Here is a 17,282-nt window from a genome sequence, read left to right as displayed (position 1 = left end):
TTTGCCAGAAGCAGCTTAGTCATGCTGGCCACATGACCCGGAAGCTGTACGCCTACTCCCTCGGCCAGTAAAGAGATGAGTGCCACAACCCCAGAGTCCCTTCACCTTTACCTATGTTGCAGATTGTGAGTCAGAGATGGGTCTCGAGTCTGAACCAGGTGGGCTAGGACAGCCAGTGGACTAGGACAGCCTTCCCCAGAAGCCCTGCTAGCTGCAGCTGATGAGAGCTCCCAAGCCTTGCAGTAGGGATCGGCCACAAACTCATGAAAACTCACTGAGTAACTCTTCCTGGAGGTGCCCAGAGAAGGAAGAAGAGGCAGAGCTGACTAAATATTGAACATTACAGCTCTGGCCGCTCTACCAAAGAGCTTCCCCTTCTCAGCACCCACGTTCTCCTCACCCTCCCCACCAAAACTAGGTATTAACCACCCTTACTCCCCACCCACCCAGCTGCCACATCCATGTGGCAAACCCCACTTAACAAACAACGCCCTAGATGTCAGAAAGCTGTGATATCAGAGCCAAGAAAGCTCAGGAGGAAACTTCGCAGTAGTTCTCTTTTAATTTACATGTGCACATCTTTTTTTAAAAAACAAAACAAAACACAAACTGACCCCCCCCCCCAAAGCAGCCCCTTCAAGTTCTCCATCTGACAGGCAGGCCCCCGCCCACCCCACCAGCCCAAGGCTTCCACCCCCAAAGCTTAAAACCTATGGCACATATGTTGCCTGCTTCTCGTACAGCAGCTTTGCACTTATGGAAATGTCTTTTTGCTCAGAGGAAGATTTCCGAGGGAAGGCGGGAGGAAGGAAAGAGAAGACAAAAAAAGAAGAAGACACCCATTGTTCAGTCTGGAAGCAGTGTGTGTGTGTGTGTGTGTGTGTGTGTGTGTACGCCTGGGGCTCTGTCCCGAGGAAGGGGGTGGGGGAGCGGGAGGGGAGAGCAACGCAGGCCCGCAAAACGCAAGGGAGTGGGAAGGGCGTTTTCCGTCTCGGCTTCTGCCTCCTGCTCCAGTGTCGCGAAACGGAACGAGGGAACGAGCAGCAGTAGCATCCAACGCAGCGCTGGTCCAGACGGGCTCATTTCCAACGGCGGTGCCTCTGGAACGCTTTCATTGTTGCTTGGATTTCAGGGACAGTCTCTGCACCAACCTGAAAAGCAGACTGAAGTGCTGGGGGGGGGCAGGGAAGAGGGGCACACAAGCAGAGAGAGAGAGAGAGAAACAGACAGTGAGTGGGTGGCTCTGTATCTTCAAGATGAATGCTGAAACGGGCAGAGGGAGTGGGAGAAGTGTTTTCGAATCTGGCAGGCTGCAGCCACATCTGCAACAGCGGTATCTTAAAAGAGGGGCGTGTCTGTCGCACCACCATGAAATGTCCTATGGGAGGTGCAAGGCTTTCTTTGCTATAGCTCAATTCCCCACCCTTGGCCAGCCCACCCACCCATATCAAGTTAGGGAGGCGGCTTCGGGTGGATCACACCCATTGTCTCAAAAACCTGATTTGTATGCCAGGATCTGGAGCACTGTGAAAGTGGTTCCATAAGGCCAATGGGAATCTACACTTGTTTTTTCTTTCTCTGGCACCCCACCCCAAAGCAAAACAATGCCCGGCAAATCGAAAATGGAGGGGAGTTTTTAAAAAGCCATTTGATATAGAAGAGTCAGGGGAGAATAATCTGTTCAGAGTTTAAAATTCTCCTTGGTTAAGTCTCACTCCTATTAACACTGTGCACACAACTCAAAATTTGTTCTGAGCACGAATCATAGAATCATAGAGTTGGAAGAGACCACAAGGGCCATCGAGTCCAACCCCCTGCCAAGCAGGAAACACCATCAGAGCACTCCTGACATATGGTTGTCAAGCCTCTGCTTAAAGACCTCCAAAGAAGGAGACTCCACCACACTCCTTGGCAGCAAATTCCACTGTCGAACAGCTCTTACTGTCAGGAAGTTCTTCCTAATGTTTAGGTGGAATCTTCTTTCTTGTAGTTTGGATCCATTGCTCCATGTCCGCTTCTCTGGAGCAGCAGAAAACAACCTTTCTCCCTCCTCTATGTGACATCCTTTTATATATTTGAACATGGCTATCATATCACCCCTTAACCTCCTCTTCTCCAGGCTAAACATGCCCAGCTCCCTTAGCCGTTCCTCATAAGGCATCGTTTCCAGGCCTTTGACCATTTTGGTTGCCCTCCTCTGGACACGTTCCAGTTTGTCAGTGTCCTTCTTGAACATTTCATTTCATTTCATGAAATGAAAATAACGGGATGGACAAAAATGTAGCCCTTGAATAGTTTTCCTTCCTGTCTGCAAGTTTTCAAGTTTCCTTGCAAACGTGAGGATTGGGAAGGTTAAAAAGGACTCTGTCCACATTAATCTGGCTTAATGAACTGCTAACAGATAGCCTCCATCATGAAAAGGCATGTAAGCCAGCACCTATTAAGAGGTGGAGGCAAAACTGAAAAATGTGGCAAAAGAAGCTTCTGAATAGACTTTGCCCCAACTCAAACAAGCCCTGGGGAAAAGAGAAAGTAGCTGCCTTGATTTCCTCCTGAAATTTGCTTGAGAGAGGCCACCACGGTCTGTTGCACACTCACCTGGACAGCAACATAGGCTACCCCGAGATAGGCGGCAATGCAGAGAGCCAGGAGGAGATCAAAGATGGCAGGTTTGACCCTGGAAAAGAAGCCAAGTTTAGACGTGCGCACATTACGGAGTCCCTTAAAGCGCACACTTCATGCCCTCCTGCACTACTTCCACAGAAATCGGTGGATTACAAAGTGAATGAGTAACAGGAATACAAAGTCACCCTTTGAAGAGGGGAATGTTTTCTACTCCGCCAGAGCTGCTCATGTTCAGGTGGGTGCTACTCAGAAAGGCCCGTTCCAGCTCCTCTCCCAGTGTGCCCTCCCCTCTTCTCCCTCTGGAAAGAAGAGTGTCCAATTTGCAGTGTCTGCCCCTCCCCACATGTTCTCCTACGAAATGTGCTCATGGTCAGGTACACCACCAGTCTGAGAAGGCTTGCTTCTGACCCCTCTCTGTTGGGTGGGAAACAGATGGTGCGTGGCAGGGGGCACCCAGCCCCGTCTGCTGGATTTAACCCCTATTTAACCCCTTCTGCAACCTGCTGGCTGGGGATGATGCCATCGCAGGCCATAACATCTGGCGAGTCCCAAGTTTGAGAAGGCTGCCTTGATAGGTTGGATAGGTTGGAGAGTGAGAGTGTGTAAGAGAGAGGAGCATAATGGCTGGGCAGGAAGGAGGAATCTCTTGAAGCTTCCTCCTTGGCTGGTAGATCCTCAGAGCCTGTGTATTCAAAGCAGGACAATGCCAGCACCACAAGGTGGGAGAAAAGGCTGACCACATTCCTGGGCAAGAGCCCAAGAGGAATTTGCACAGAACATTTCCCAATTCTTTCTGTGGGGTTGATATTAAGAGTTCTTCCTCTCCACCCCACACAGGCCAAGCCCTAGAACACAGGCCTTTGAGGGGGCCTCTGATCTCAGGGCAAAGAAATACAAGACAAGGTTGCTTGCACTTACCTATATGCATTCATTACTTGCTTCAACTGGTCGTAGAAAACAAACTCAGGGTCCCTGCATGGGGTTTAGAAAAAAGAGGGGCGCCGAATTAACTTGTTCATGTTTTTAAAACAGTTGTGCCTTTGAAAGTCACAACACAACACAGTAAGCTGTAGAAATACACGGGGGCGCCTTATGTACAGAGTCTGATCTAGCTCATCCTAAATCCTAATAATCTAACTAAATTGCCTGAGGGAAGAGCTGTGTGGCTGGAGCTGCCTTGCTCCCCATTGCCAGCTCTGCTGGATCTGACCTGAGAGGAAAAGCGCTCCCAGGGAGGACCAGGCAACCAGCCCCACCATGCTCCCACCCTCCTGCTGCAAGGATTCCAACGGCCCTCAAGACTCAGACAGTGCGACAGAATCTGCTGTGGCATCCCAGACTGGGTACGGTCACCTGCTTAGCCCCTGGGTCTCGTCTGTGGAGGACGAATGCTTCCAGGGGTGTGGGGGAAAGAGCTCGTTATCAGGGGCAGGAGATCCAGAACTGCCACAGACATCGGTGAGGAGCTGCTGCTCTTAACCGTGGTAGAAGTGGAACTTTAATAACTCGGGCTTCAGACTGCTCTTTCCTCCTCCCTTCTTTTCCTTTCTCCTTGTGTGCCATGCCTTTTAAATATGATTTTAATTAAATTTTCTGTTTTACAATTTCAGATAAACTTTTTCCATGCTTAAGATATCAGTGACTTCCCTTCTCTTTCCATGGTTCATTTTGCATATCATAAATTCCTGCATATTTTACAAAAACTATACCGATCGGTTTTCCATTATTACATCCATCAAAACTGATTTCTACTGTTGAATTTATCTTAATGCTGCCAGGATTTGCAGCTGTACAATTATTTTCCATATATTCAATAAATGTTTTCCAATCTTCTTTAAATGTATGTTCTTCTTGTTCTCTTATTCTACATATTAAGTCTGCAAGTTGTGCATAGTCTGTCCACTTAAGTTGCCAATCTTCTTTGGTTGGGACCTTGCTCGTCTTCCATTTGGGGGCTAACAAAACAGGAGCTGCAGTAGTAGCATACATAAATACCATATTTTTTCGTGTATAAGATGACCCCTATTTTTTTTAACCAAAAATTAAGAAATTAAGCTGTTGGGGGGGGGGAGGTGACTTCCACCAATCGCTCATCCGCCTGCCCACCACTGCCGATTGCTTGCCACAGCCACTGCTGATCGCACACCTTGTCTGCCCACTCACCGCCACCAACAGCCCACCTGCCCACTTGCCGCAGCCGCCAATCGCCTGCCTCACCACAGCTGTCAATCACCTGCCCAATTGCAGCAGCCACAGCCAATCGCCAGCAGGCCTTGCCGCAGCCACCAATCACCCACCCAATTGCCGCTGCCAATCTCCTGCTTGCTGCTGCCAATAAGCGCACGTCCCCCCTCTGCATTCACTATCCGTGTATAAGACAACACTCAATTTTTGCCTATTTTTTTAAAGCAAAAAGCAACGTCTGACACACAGAAAAATACGGTAACCATTTTTGACACCTGGGAATTTCAGTCTGAGTTATCCTCAACAGAAAGGACTCTGGTTTTGGGGGGGGGGAAAGTATTTTAAAACCTTTTTTTTCAATTCATCATGGGTCATTTCCCAATACAGTGATACCTTGGGTTAAAAACTTAATTTGTTCCGGAGGTCCGTTCTTAACCTGAAACTGTTCTTAACCTGAGGTACCACTTTAGCTAATGGGGCCTCCCTCTGCCGCTGCGCCGCCGTTGCGCAATTTCTGTTCTCATCCTGAAGCAAAGTTCTTAAACCGAAGTACTATTTCTGGGTTAGCAGAGTCTGTAACCTGAAGCGTCTGTAACCCGAGATACCACTGTACTCTTTTACCCAAACGCTCCTACACCTCTTGGTAGTTTGTGTAGGAATACCTGTTGAGTGCTAGATGCACAGATGTGGGTTTAGTCACACACCTTGTGAGAGAGCAAGCTTTGTTTCCTGCTACTCCAGAGGGGAGAACCTGAACCAGTGGATTCAAACATACAGTGGTGCCTCGCAAGACGAAATTAATCCGTTCTGCGAGTCTCTTCGTCTTGCGGTTTCTTCGTCTTGCGAAGCACGGCTGTTAACGGCTTAGCAGCTTAGCGGCTTTAAGAAAAAGGAAACAAACTCGCAAGAACTCACAAGACGTTTCGTCTTGCGAAGCAAGCCCATAGGGAAATTCGTCTTGCGGAACGACTCAAAAAACGGAAAACCCTTTCGTCTAGCGAGTTTTTCGTCTTGCGAGGCATTCGTCTTGCGGGGCACCACTGTAATGAAAGGAGATTCCAGCTCAATATTAAGAATAACTTTCCGAGGGTTAAGAGCTGTTGGACAGTGGAACAGAAAAGCTCAGAAGATGGTGGTGGCCTTTCCTTCATGGGAGGATTTTAACCACAGGTTGGATGGCCATCTGCCAGGAATTCACTAGCTGTGACTCCTGCATTGCAGGGGTTGGACTAGATGCCCTTGGTAATTTCAAACATTTATTTCAATTCATTATAAGTCATTTCCCAATACTCTTTTAGCCTGTTACATGTCCATGCCATGCTTTTCTAAGGGAGTGTCTGAATACTGATTTTTGTAAGCCACTCTCAAAGCATTTCTGGCTAAAGAGCAGAGTATAAATGCCATCAATAAATAAGAAACCAGCTGGGCCCTGAACCAGGACCACCCAGAGTCTTTCCTGGAGATGCTTTTTTACCTCTCTATGCCACCCTGTCTCTAACCACGTCAAAAAAGGGTGTGTGTGTGTGTGTGTGTGTGTGTGGATATTGAGGGCAGTTAACAGCACAAAAGAGCACCGGAGCAGAACAGGGAAAAGAGCAAAGGGCAGCCCTGCTCTTACCGCTTGTCTGCCTTCACATGATGCTGCTTCACGTCTTTCAGGTAGCGGCTCATGTAATATTCCAGAGTGTTGATGAAAGTGCTGTCTTTGTCGACCAGCTGAGCGGCCCTTGGCTGACTGGTGAGCCAGTCCATCACGGACTCCATCTGTTCCTGCTGGATCTGCTGCAGAGGCAAGGAGGTGGGGAAGGGAGAGAGGCAGTCGGTCTGCCCTGCAGATTAAAACCCACACCACCCTCAGGCTTCCCCTTGCCCTGTGGGGAAGAGACCCCACTAGCAAGGCATGCTTACCATCTGTTCTGTGAAGATCTGGAGGTCAACAGGTACTCCCTAGAGGAACAGATACAGTGGAAAGTTTTCATCTATAAAGCACATTGGGAATTTTAGGCATCCTGCTATCTTTTTGTTTTTTGAAGGCAGCCCCTGCTCACGGGCTTTCAATGCAAGAGACACAACCCGAAAGGGGAGAAGGATGGGGAGGGAAGAGAAAAACAAGCACGCTCAGGCACCAATTCTTAAAGTTATGTGATGTGGGAGCGAGATGCTCCCCGTTTCCTAATTTTGTTAGCAGCAATGAATGAATACCAACCACAAATAAAGGTAAAGGTAAAGGGACCCCTGACCATTAGGTCCAGTCGTGACCGACTCTGGGGTTGCGGCACTCATTTCGCTTTATGGGCCGAGGGAGCCGGCGTACAGCTTCCGGGTCACGTGGCCAGCATGACTAAGCCGCTTCTGGCGAACTGGAGCAGCGCATGGAAACACCGTTTACCTTCCCGCCAGAGCGGTACCTATTTATCTACTTGCACTTTTTGTGCTTTCGAACTGCTAGGTTGGCAGGAGCAGGGACCGAGCAACGGGAGCTCACCCCGTTGTGGGAATTCAAATCCACAGCCCTAGGCTCTGTGGTTCAACCCACAGCGCCACCCGCGTCCCTGCCAACCGCAAATAGTGTTAGGCAAACCTGGCAGCGTCAAGGTTTTTGGCCTTGATCGCTAAATACAAGTCAAACAAGCGTGCTAAATTAGACCACTCCCTGGGAAAACAGAACAAAAAAATACAGTGCAAATCACCCAGTTCAAATTTTTCTGGGAAAGCACACATCACTGCTCATGCTATAAGTGCAAGATAATGTGAGGCACTCCTGACCCTAGGTTTCAAGCTGGGCAGGCATGGCTTCTTCCAGAATAGCCTTTCTGAACAACCCTGCAGCCCTCAACGGTCAGTTCAGTGGCTGCTGAGCACACTTAATCCATGTAGTGCTGTCTTGGGTTTTTCTGGTCCCTCATTAGGGCTCCCCCCTCCCTGTGAGCATAAAATTTATTTTGCTCCCCATGGAGCATGCTAATATTCCCTCCTTGTTTCTGAAGAGCCTTGTTTTGGCAACATGCTCCTCGTAACTCGGCACCTGAGTGCGATGTTAGTGTATCTGATAATCACCACCAAGACCAGGGATGGTTTAGGGGAGGAAAGGAGCCAAATGGAGCTGGTCTTTCAGAATGGCCCCGTTGCCCCTTCTTTCCAGCCAGGTCAAGTGGCAGCCTACAGCTGACCGTTATTGCTGCCCTATCAGCCCCTCGGCTGCAATCGGTGGAATGGCTGCTAACAGTTCTGGGAGGGGGAGAGTCAAATGAGGAAATGTGATGGGGCCACGCTGAACCTCTTCCTCCGCTGTGGCTGGCGAAAACTGCCTGGGGGAGAGCAGATGTAGAGAAAAACCCTCACCTTTTCTGTTAGGTTGTAGATAACCCGCGTCAAAGCCTCCACAACAATGCGGGTGTTGCGGGTTAGAATTTTGGGGTCGACCCGTGCCCTGCAAAGGGGAAAGGCAACAGCGGTGTCAAGAACATCTTTTCCTGGGAGGGAGGGAGAGCAGGCATTTGAACGACTGCCTACCAAGTTTCTCATTTGGGCCCCGTGTCGTGCAGTCTTCCGCCAGCAGTCCCACTTGGGCCAGAGGTCTTTAAAAAGGGACAACCAGCCCATGGTCCTCATAAACGTGGAAGAGAGCATGCAAACCGATGTCTTCCCTCAAAAAAGGGAGCAAGGCCCATACGACACAGTTCATACAGCTGGCTATCCCACCCCCCACCTTGACAGCAAGCCAGTCTGGAGATGATGAGGCCTTGGGGTAGAATTCTGGGGGAGATACTCCCAACTGCAGTGGTAACTTTCAAGAACTGATGGCTGGCTGTGCTTGTTTTCCTCCTCCCTTTCCAACCCTTTCCCCTTTCGGCAAGGAACCATTTCAGATAACCAGGTGGCTGGGAAGGGTGCGCATGCTGCACTTTTAAAAAATGCTCCTCCACATTAAGAATGCTATATATTGATCGAGGGACGCGGGTGGCGCTGTGGGTTAAACCACAGAGCCTAGGGCTTGCCGATCAGAAGGTCGGCGGTTCGAATCCCCGCGACGGGGTGAGCTCCCGTTGCTCGGTCCCTGCTCCTGCCAACCTAGCAGTTCGAAAGCACAAAAAGTGCAAGTAGATAAATAGGTACCGCTCTGGCAGGAAGGTAAACGGCATTTCCGTGCGCTGCTCTGGTTTGCCAGAAGCGGCTTAGTCCTGCTGGCCACATGACCCGGAAGCTGTACGCCGGCTCCCTCGGCCAATAAAGCGAGATGAGCGCCGCAACCCCAGAGTCGGCCACGACTGGACCTAATGGTCAGGGGTCCCTTTACCTTTACCTTTATACAGTGGTACCCCGCAAGACGAACGCCTCGCAAGATGGAAAACCCGCTAGACAAAAGGGTTTTCCGTTTTGGAGGCGCTTCGCAAAACGAATTTCCCTATGGGCTTGCTTCGCAAGACGACAGCCCATAGGGAAATCTCAGGGACAGCGGGGAAGCGCAGCGCGTCTTCCCCACTGTCCTCGGACCTCCTCCGAAGCCTGGCGGCTGGGCGGGGACACTTCCTCCCGCCGCCGCCGGGCTTCGGAAGGCTCCTCCGAAGCCGGGCGGGGGGGGAGGGAACACCTGCCGCCGCCGCCCGGCTTCGGAACGGTGCTCCGAAGCCGGGCGGGGGGGAGGGAACACCTGCCGCCGCCGCCCGGCTTCGGAACGGTGCTCCGAAGCCGGGCGGGGGGGAGGGAAGACCTGCCGCCGCCGCCCGGCTTCGGAACGGTGCTCCGAAGCTGGGGGGGGAGGGAAGACCTGCCGCTGCCGCCCGGCTTCGGAACGGTGCTCCGAAGCCGGGCGGGGGGGAGGGAAGACCTGCCGCCGCTGCCCGGCTTCGGAACGGTGCTCCGAAGCCGGGCGGTGGGGAGGGAAGACCTCCCCCCGCCGCCCGGCTTCGGAACGGTGCTCCGAACCCGGGCGGGGGGGAGGGAAGACCTCCCCCCGCCGCCCGGCTTCGGAACGGTGCTCCGAAGCCGGGCGGTGGGGAGGGAAGACCTTCTGAAGGCGGGCGGGGGGCGAAAGTCTTTGCTCCCCCCTGCCTGCCTGTCCCGGACGGCTTTTGAAGGCAGGGGGGAGCAAAGACTTTCGCCCCCCGCCCGCCTTCAGAAGAGGTCCAGGACCTCTTCTGAAGGCTGGCGGGGGGCAAAAGTCTTTGTCCCCCCTGCCTGCCTTCCCAGGGGCTTTTAAATCGCCCCGGACAGCGGAGAAGTCCTCCGCTGTCCCGGGGCGATTTTAAAATGCCGCCCGCCAGCATTTTAAGATCGCCCGGACAGCGGAGAAGTCCTCCGCTGTCCCGGGGTTTTTTAAAATGCTGGGGGTGGGAAGAAAAGCCCTTGCCCCCCCCCCCCAGCCTTCAGAAGAGGTCCGGGGACAGACTGTCCCCGGACCTGGTCTGAAGGCGGTTTCCCTAGGAACGCATTAATTGATTTTCAATGCATTCCTATGGGAAACCGTGCATCGCAAGACGAAAAACTCGCAAGACGAAGAGACTTGCGGAACGAATTAATTTCGTCTTGCGAGGCACCACTGTATATTGATTGATAATCTGGTTGTTAATTTTTTTTCTCTCTCTCTCTCTCTATATATATATATACAGTGGTACCTCGGGTTAAGTACTTAATTCATTCCGGAGGTCCGTTCTTAACCTGAAACTGCTCTTAACCTGAGGTACCACTTTAGCTAATGGGGCCTCCTGCTGCTGTGGCGCCGGAGCACGATTTCTGTTCTCATCCTGAAGCAAAGTTCTTAACCCGAGGTACTATTTCTGGGTTAGCGGAGTTTGTAACCTGAAGCGTATGTAACCCGAGATACCACTGTATATATATGAATGCAAGTATAGCCCTGCTGGATGTGGTAAATGGCCCATTTAGTCCAGCAGCCTGTTTTCGCAGTGGCCAACCAGATGCCCCAACGGGAAATCTGCAAGCGGGACCCAAACACAAGAGCATTCTTGCCTCCTGCCGTTTCTAACAACTGTTATTCAGAAGCATTATTGCCTCCAACCAAGGTCTAACTCTCTTTTAAAGCCGTCCAAGTTGGTGGCCCTCCCTGCCTGCTGTGGGAGGGAGTTCCACAGTTTAACTATGTGCTATGTGTTAACTATGCACAGTAGGAAAGCTAGGACACCAGTAAGAATGGATAATTACATGCAGGGCGTTTGCCACCCCAAACTGGTGTTAACAAGAAGAAGAAGAGTTTGGATTTGATATCCCGCTTTATCACTACCCGAAGGAGTCTCAAAGCGGCTAACATTCTCCTTTCCCTTCCTCCCCCACAACAAACACTCTGTGAGGTGAGTGGGGCTGAGAGACCTCAAATAAGTGTGACTGGCCCAAGGTCACCCAGCAGCTGCATGTGGAGGAGTGGGGAAGCAAACCCGGTTCCCCAGATTACGAGTCTATCGCTCTTAACCACTACCCTGCAGGTGTTGCCGGACTACAACATCCCATCATCCCTGTTGGGTGCTGGTGCTGACAGTGGGTTGAGTCCCAACAACATCCAGAGGGCCAGCATGGCTTCCCCACCCCTACTTCATACCAAGACTGAGGGCCAAACTGGAAGTCACCACTGGCACACTTTTCACACACAACGGAGGGCATGCTACTGGACTTGCGCAAGGAATTCCGGTTCCAGAGAAACATACAAAGTACAAAATGCCTCCACACCCACCCACTGCTATGTTGTGGTGAAGCAGGGATAGAGACAGAGACAGAAAGAGAAACAATAGAAGAGCCTAAGCCTGCCCTGCCAGATCATAGAGCATTCAGACATGCAGGCTCTTTGCCTCCCAGCCAGAACTTGTGGAATTCGTGTTTAGAAGACGTGGCAACAGCTTACGTGGTTTAAGAAAGGAAAAATGGCTACACTTCCCCCTGCATAACTTTTGTCTGCCAACAGGTAATATTAAGTCTCCACTGCTAAATGTAATCTCACATGTTCAGCTCCTGAGCCAAGTGGCAGCCCTCCAAGTTTATGCTCTACACAATGGCTGTAAGCTGAATGACAGAGCACCTGCTGTGCCAGGAGAAGGATCCAGGTTCAAACCCTGAATCTCCAGTTAGGGCTGGGGGGAAAAGGAAAAAGGTAAAGGACCCCTGGACGGTTAAGCCCAGTCAAAGGTGACTATGGGGTTGCGGCGCTCATCTCGCTTTCAGGCAGAGGGAGCCGGAGTTTGTCCACAGACAGCTTTCCGGGTCATGTGGCAAGCAGGACTAAACTGCTTCTGGCGCAACGGGACCCTGTGACAGAAACCAGAGCGCATGGAAACGCTGTTTACCTTCCCACCGCAGTGGTACCTATTTATTTACTTGCACTGGTGTGATTTTGAACTGCTAGGTTGGCAGGAGCTGGGACTGAGCAACGGGAGCTCACTCCGTTACAGGGATTAGAACAGCCGGCCTTCTGATTGGCAAGCCCAAGAGGCTCAGCGGTTTAGATCACAGTGCCACCCACATCCTTGCTGGGAAAGGGCTCCAGTCTGAACCCCTGGAGAGCTACTGCCAGCCAGTGTGGGCAATGGTGAGTTTGACTCAGTGAGAGGCAGCTTCATGTTTCCTAATGAGTTCAAGGTTCGTTTTCTGATAATGATCCTCAGCTCATACGTGCAAGCAGACCAGCATCTGAAAGCTACCGCCATCCCCTGCCAGCCCTTATTGCAGCCTCCTCACCCAGCGGCTGACCTCACGTCCATGATGCTCTTGCGCAGGCCGTCTCGGTGGCTCTCGAGGTGGGAGACGGTGAAGGCTGGGAGGCGTCGGATGGCAAAGCGCTCATGCTCCCAGGCCAGCATGTCTTCTGCGAGGTTGATTTTCTTGTGCACCATGGAGAACCTCACCTCTGGGAACTGGCTGGCAACCACCTGGGAGACAAGTCACCAGAAAGAGAGGGGTGAGGAGGCGCCAAGCAACTCGCCTCTGGGGCACAGTTAGCAACTCCCTCGCAACCCTGCTTTTCTTAAAACAGGGTCTGCGCCTTTGCCATGCTGCGCAAACGCCAATGCTTCAAGAAAGGGGAATAGTAGTAGTAGTAGTAGTAATTTATTTATACCCCACCCATCTGGCTGGGTTTTCCCAGCCACTCTGGGCGGCTTCCAACAAATATTTAAAATACATTAAAACATCCCTAAAACTTCCCTAAACAGGGCTCAGTGAGAGAGGGTCTGCTTTTCATCTCCAGACAGGACCGGGAGAGACTCCCTCCCTGACACCCTGGAGAGACACTGCCAGTCAGCATGGATGATGCTGAGCTAGATTGACCAATGGACTGTTTTAAAACAGTCATGAGTGAAGTGAAGGCACAAGACTGGGGGTTGGTCATCAGGTGAGCTGCGCACAGGTGAGCTGCATGCAAGCTGCCCGCCAGCCCTGTGGAGCCTCCTTTTATTGAGACAAATATGCAAACCAGGCAGATACATTTTGGGCTATGACCTTTACACATCTTCGGTCCCAAGATCGTGGGGTGGTACAAAGTTATTTTGGCACCTGTTTCCACCGCGTCATTTTCCCCTTGCACAGTGTATGATGAAGGAGACAAAAGGTCTCAGGGACAAAGGTTACAGACAGGACACCGCAAACTGCTGAGACCACAAAAGGTCAGACAGAGGGAACGATGTTCAGACAGCTGTGGCTTGTCTGGGGGGGGGGGGAGTATTCTATGCACCCCAGGGTCACGCGTGCAGGCAGACTGTGGCTGCCTGCTGGTGGGGAGTGTGCTCCCTCCGGACCCCACTGCCCACTCCGCGATATCCCTACACATGAGGACTAGAATCTTACTTCAATTTTTAAAGGAAAGGACCGTGCCTCAGCGGCAGAGCACCCGCTTCACATTCAGCTTTCAGGTTCAGTCCTCCGCATCTTCAGGTAGGGATGGCAACTGTCCCCTGCCTGAAACCCTGTAGTTTCCAAGTCACCTTCAAAGGTAGCCCCATGTAGCAGTAGTCCAAGTGGGAGATAACCAGAACATGGACCACTCTGGCGAGACAGGGCACAGGCAGGTAGGGTCTCAGCCGGGGTACCCAATGCAGCTGGTAGACAGCTGCCCTGGACACAGAACTGACCTGTGAATCCATGACTCCCAGGCTGTGCACCTGGTCCTTTAGGTGGGCAGTTACCCCTACAGGACTGGGGAGTCCTCCACACCTGGGTCCCCCAGAAACAGTAATTCTGTAGTAAGGACAGCTGCCTTATTTCCTCCAGAAAAGGGAGAAGAGGCATCCACATTAGCCGGAGCACAGTGGGATGTTCTGCCAGGAAGGCACACTGAGTGTTCAACTGCTGCTGCCCTCCCATCTTGCCCAACACAAGCCAGCCTGACCCCCTTTGTTTACCAGCTCCAGCTCCTTCAGAAAAGCATGTTGAAGGGTCCCCTCTTTTGGAGGCTTCGAGACGTGTAGGTGGAGACTGTTCCCTCTCCCCAGAGTGTCCAGACAGAGTACGAAGGCCACGTTGTCCTGCAGCAAACTGGAATCTGAAATAAGGGACATGAAATGGCCATCATCCTACAAAGAGTTACGAGGCGGGGAAGGAGGTGAGAGAGACACCCTTTGCATGCTCTTAATGCAACATGAAAAACCACTGATTGTCAGCTAAGACCAGGGATAGTCGCAAGCTATTTATTGAGAGGAGTATAGCATCTAGATCAAGGGAAGTAATAGTGCCACTGTATTCTGCTCTGGTCAGACCTCACCTGGAGTACTGTGTCCAGTTCTGGGCACCACAGTTCAAGAAGGACACTGACAAACTGGAACGTGTCCAGAGGAGGGCAACCAAAATGGTCAAAGGCCTGGAAACGATGCCTTATGAGGAACGGCTAAGGGAGCTGGGCATGTTTAGCCTGGAGAAGAGGAGGTTAAGGGGTGATATGATAGCCATGTTCAAATATATAAAAGGATGTCACATACAGGAGGGAGAAAGGTTGTTTTCTGCTGCTCCAGAGAAGCGGACACGGAGCAATGGATCCAAACTACAAGAAAGAAGATTCCACCTAAACATTAGGAAGAACTTCCTGACGGTAAGAGCTGTTCGACAGTGGAATTTGCTGCCAAGGAGTGTGGTGGAGTCTCCTTCTTTGGAGGTCTTTAAGCAGAGGCTTGACAACCATATGTCAGGAGTGCTCTGATGGTGTTTCCTGCTTGGCAGGGGGTTGGACTCGATGGCCCTTGTGGTCTCTTCCAACTCTATGATTCTATGATTCTATGAGAGCTACACACTCCCATTTCTAAAAGTGAGAAAGTTAGGCCCATGGCTTCCCAGTCATCCTCCTGATGCCTCCTCTCCCCTCCTGGCCAACTCATGAGCCAGGTCCTCCACCTGGCCGTGGAACCTCCAGGTTTATGGGGAATATAACAATAAGCCCGCAGCACCTGTGTGATCCAGGTTGTCTTCCAGCCACCGCTTGGTCCCTTGATAGTTAAACTTGCCACCTCCAGACGCAAAGAACAGCAGATTATACCTGGGGGGCAAAGAGAAGGGTCAAGCTTACATTCTGGCCATTGCACACCCGCTTTGGGCAAAAGGCCTCCCAGAAGAGAAATTCGACTTACCCGGCGTGTGTCCGTTTGTACGTGTAGAGGCGAGAGAACAGCCTGGCCAGTTCCAGGAGCATGGCGACTCCACTGCCGTTGGAGTCGGCGCCATGGGAGAGCCACTGGGGGGGGGGGGAGAAAGAATATCCAATATTAAGGGCAACTGTGGGTTTGGGGACACACTAGCAAAGGGGGGACGGGAAGCAAGCCAGATCCTTGCAGAGCAAGCCAAGTCATTGCCACACATGGCAGCCAGAAGGAAGCTGGGATTTTTTTGCCACTGAATGGCGCAACAGCCACCAACATCTGCAGCTTTTTTTAAAAAATAGAACAGCTGTGATCCACAAAAGGGAAGGCCAGCCGGGTGCTGAGGACAGCTAAGGTGGGAGGGCAGCTTGCCTTCCAGCCCTGCTTGTGGGCTCCCTCCTCAATAAAGACATGAGACGTAACCAGCTGTGTTCTTAGATAAATAAGGTATACAATTCATAGTATCAAATTGTAAATTTCAACAGAAGTAATCCATAAAATTCAACAAACAAACAAATAATAATAATAATAATTTTTATTTATACCCCGCCCTCCCCAGCCAAGGCCGGGCTCAGGGCGGCTAACAAGCAATAATAAAAATAAGTTGAATGAATACAACTTAAAAACAAAATTAAAATACAACATTAAAATATTGAAACATTAAAATAGTAAAATGTAGCCTCATCGCAGGAGGAGAAAGGAAAAGAAAAAAGAAAGAGGGGGAGGGAATCAAATTGGCTCCAAGCCAAAGGCCAGGCGGAACAACTCTGTCTTACAGGCCCTGCGGAAAGAAATCAGATCCCGAAGGGCCCTGGTCTCATGAGACAGAGTGTTCCACCAGGCCGGGGCCAGTGTTGAGAAGGCCCTGGCTCTGGTTGAAGCTAATCTAACTTCCTTAGGGCCTGGGACCTCTAGGGACCTTGAGGCTCTCCGTGGGGCATACTGGGAGAGGCGGTCCTGTAGGTACGAGGGTCCTAGGCCGTGAAGGGCTTTAAAGGTCAAAACCAGCACCTTAAATCTGACCCTGTACTCCACCGGGAGCCAGTGCAGCTGGAAAAGCACTGGGTGAATATGCTCCCATGGCAGAGACCCTATGAGGAGCCTCGCTGCAGCATTCTGCACCCGCTGGAGTTTCTGGGACAGCTTCAAGTGCAGCCCCGCGTAGAGCAAATTACAGTAGTCAAGCCTGGAGGTGACCGTCGCATGGATCACAAAGCAGAAGGCCCAGTGGATCAGATCATCCTATAATCAGTTCATGCATAAGGTGTGCCCAAATTTAAAGGAACTGTTAATGTATAACAACGTAGGTGGCTTACATAAGTGAGCCATGCTGCAGTATACAGAAAGGCCTAAGCAAGCATGGTGAAACAGCCAACAGAACTTACCGGTGCCACTCCAAAAGAGTCGTAATGAGCGACTACTACAATAGTAGGCAAGTCCTCTCCTCCTAGACCAGTCAGCCGACCCTAGAAAGGGGAGCAGGGGAGGAATCATTACATCAAGGCCATTTCTGCCGCTGTGTCAGTGCAAGACACCACACATCACCTTTGCCTCCTCATGAAATCTAGGGAATTGCAGAGTTGGAAGGTATCCTGAGGGTCATCTAGTCCAACCCCCTGCAATTTTAGGAATCTCAGCTAAAGCATCCTTGACAGGTGGCCGTCCAACCTCTGCTTAAAAACCTCCAATGAAGTCCGTCACCTTCCAAGGGAGTCTGTTCCATTGTCGAACAGCTCTTAAAGTATTATTGCTATTGTAAATCACTTTCTAAACACCTGCAGAATCTCTGCTGTAAATCATTTCTGAACACTTTCAAAATCCCTACACCGACTTCTCGTCTGCTCCCTTATCCAGCGTAGGCTCCTTGGTTTGGTTTTGGGTTTTTTGTTCCTGCCCAGCCCTTCTCACCTG

The 17,282-nt window shown here is 51.1% G+C and overlaps 1 protein-coding gene across 5 annotated transcripts in view; it reads right to left on the bottom strand.

The window, feature by feature from the left end:
- Positions 1–543: 543 nt before the first annotated feature.
- Positions 544–17,282, bottom strand: part of NCLN (nicalin) — a 28,705-nt gene continuing 11,966 nt past the window's right edge. For 2 of the 5 annotated variants that reach the window (XM_080988987.1, XM_080988991.1), the window contains exons 5-15: positions 16,757–16,837; positions 15,363–15,466; positions 15,183–15,271; positions 14,148–14,287; positions 12,490–12,680; positions 8,152–8,239; positions 6,718–6,756; positions 6,428–6,591; positions 3,544–3,597; positions 2,599–2,677; positions 544–1,171 (exon numbers count right to left, since the gene is read on the bottom strand). In XM_080988987.1, the coding sequence (XP_080845113.1) occupies positions 1,112–1,171; positions 2,599–2,677; positions 3,544–3,597; positions 6,428–6,591; positions 6,718–6,756; positions 8,152–8,239; positions 12,490–12,680; positions 14,148–14,287; positions 15,183–15,271; positions 15,363–15,466; positions 16,757–16,837 (1,089 nt within the window). In that variant the 3' untranslated portion in view covers positions 544–1,111. The remainder of the gene's footprint in view (positions 1,172–2,598; positions 2,678–3,543; positions 3,598–6,427; positions 6,592–6,717; positions 6,757–8,151; positions 8,240–12,489; positions 12,681–14,147; positions 14,288–15,182; positions 15,272–15,362; positions 15,467–16,756; positions 16,838–17,282) is intronic. The other 3 variants (XM_080988988.1, XM_080988990.1, XM_080988989.1) reach the window with 3 other exon arrangements.

This window comes from Podarcis pityusensis (genome assembly GCF_964106645.2).
Source record: "Podarcis pityusensis genome assembly, chromosome: 18".
Classification (NCBI taxonomy): Eukaryota; Metazoa; Chordata; class Lepidosauria; order Squamata; family Lacertidae; genus Podarcis; species Podarcis pityusensis.
Note: the sequence above shows the minus strand (reverse complement) of the source record. Positions and strands in the feature narration are given on the sequence as shown.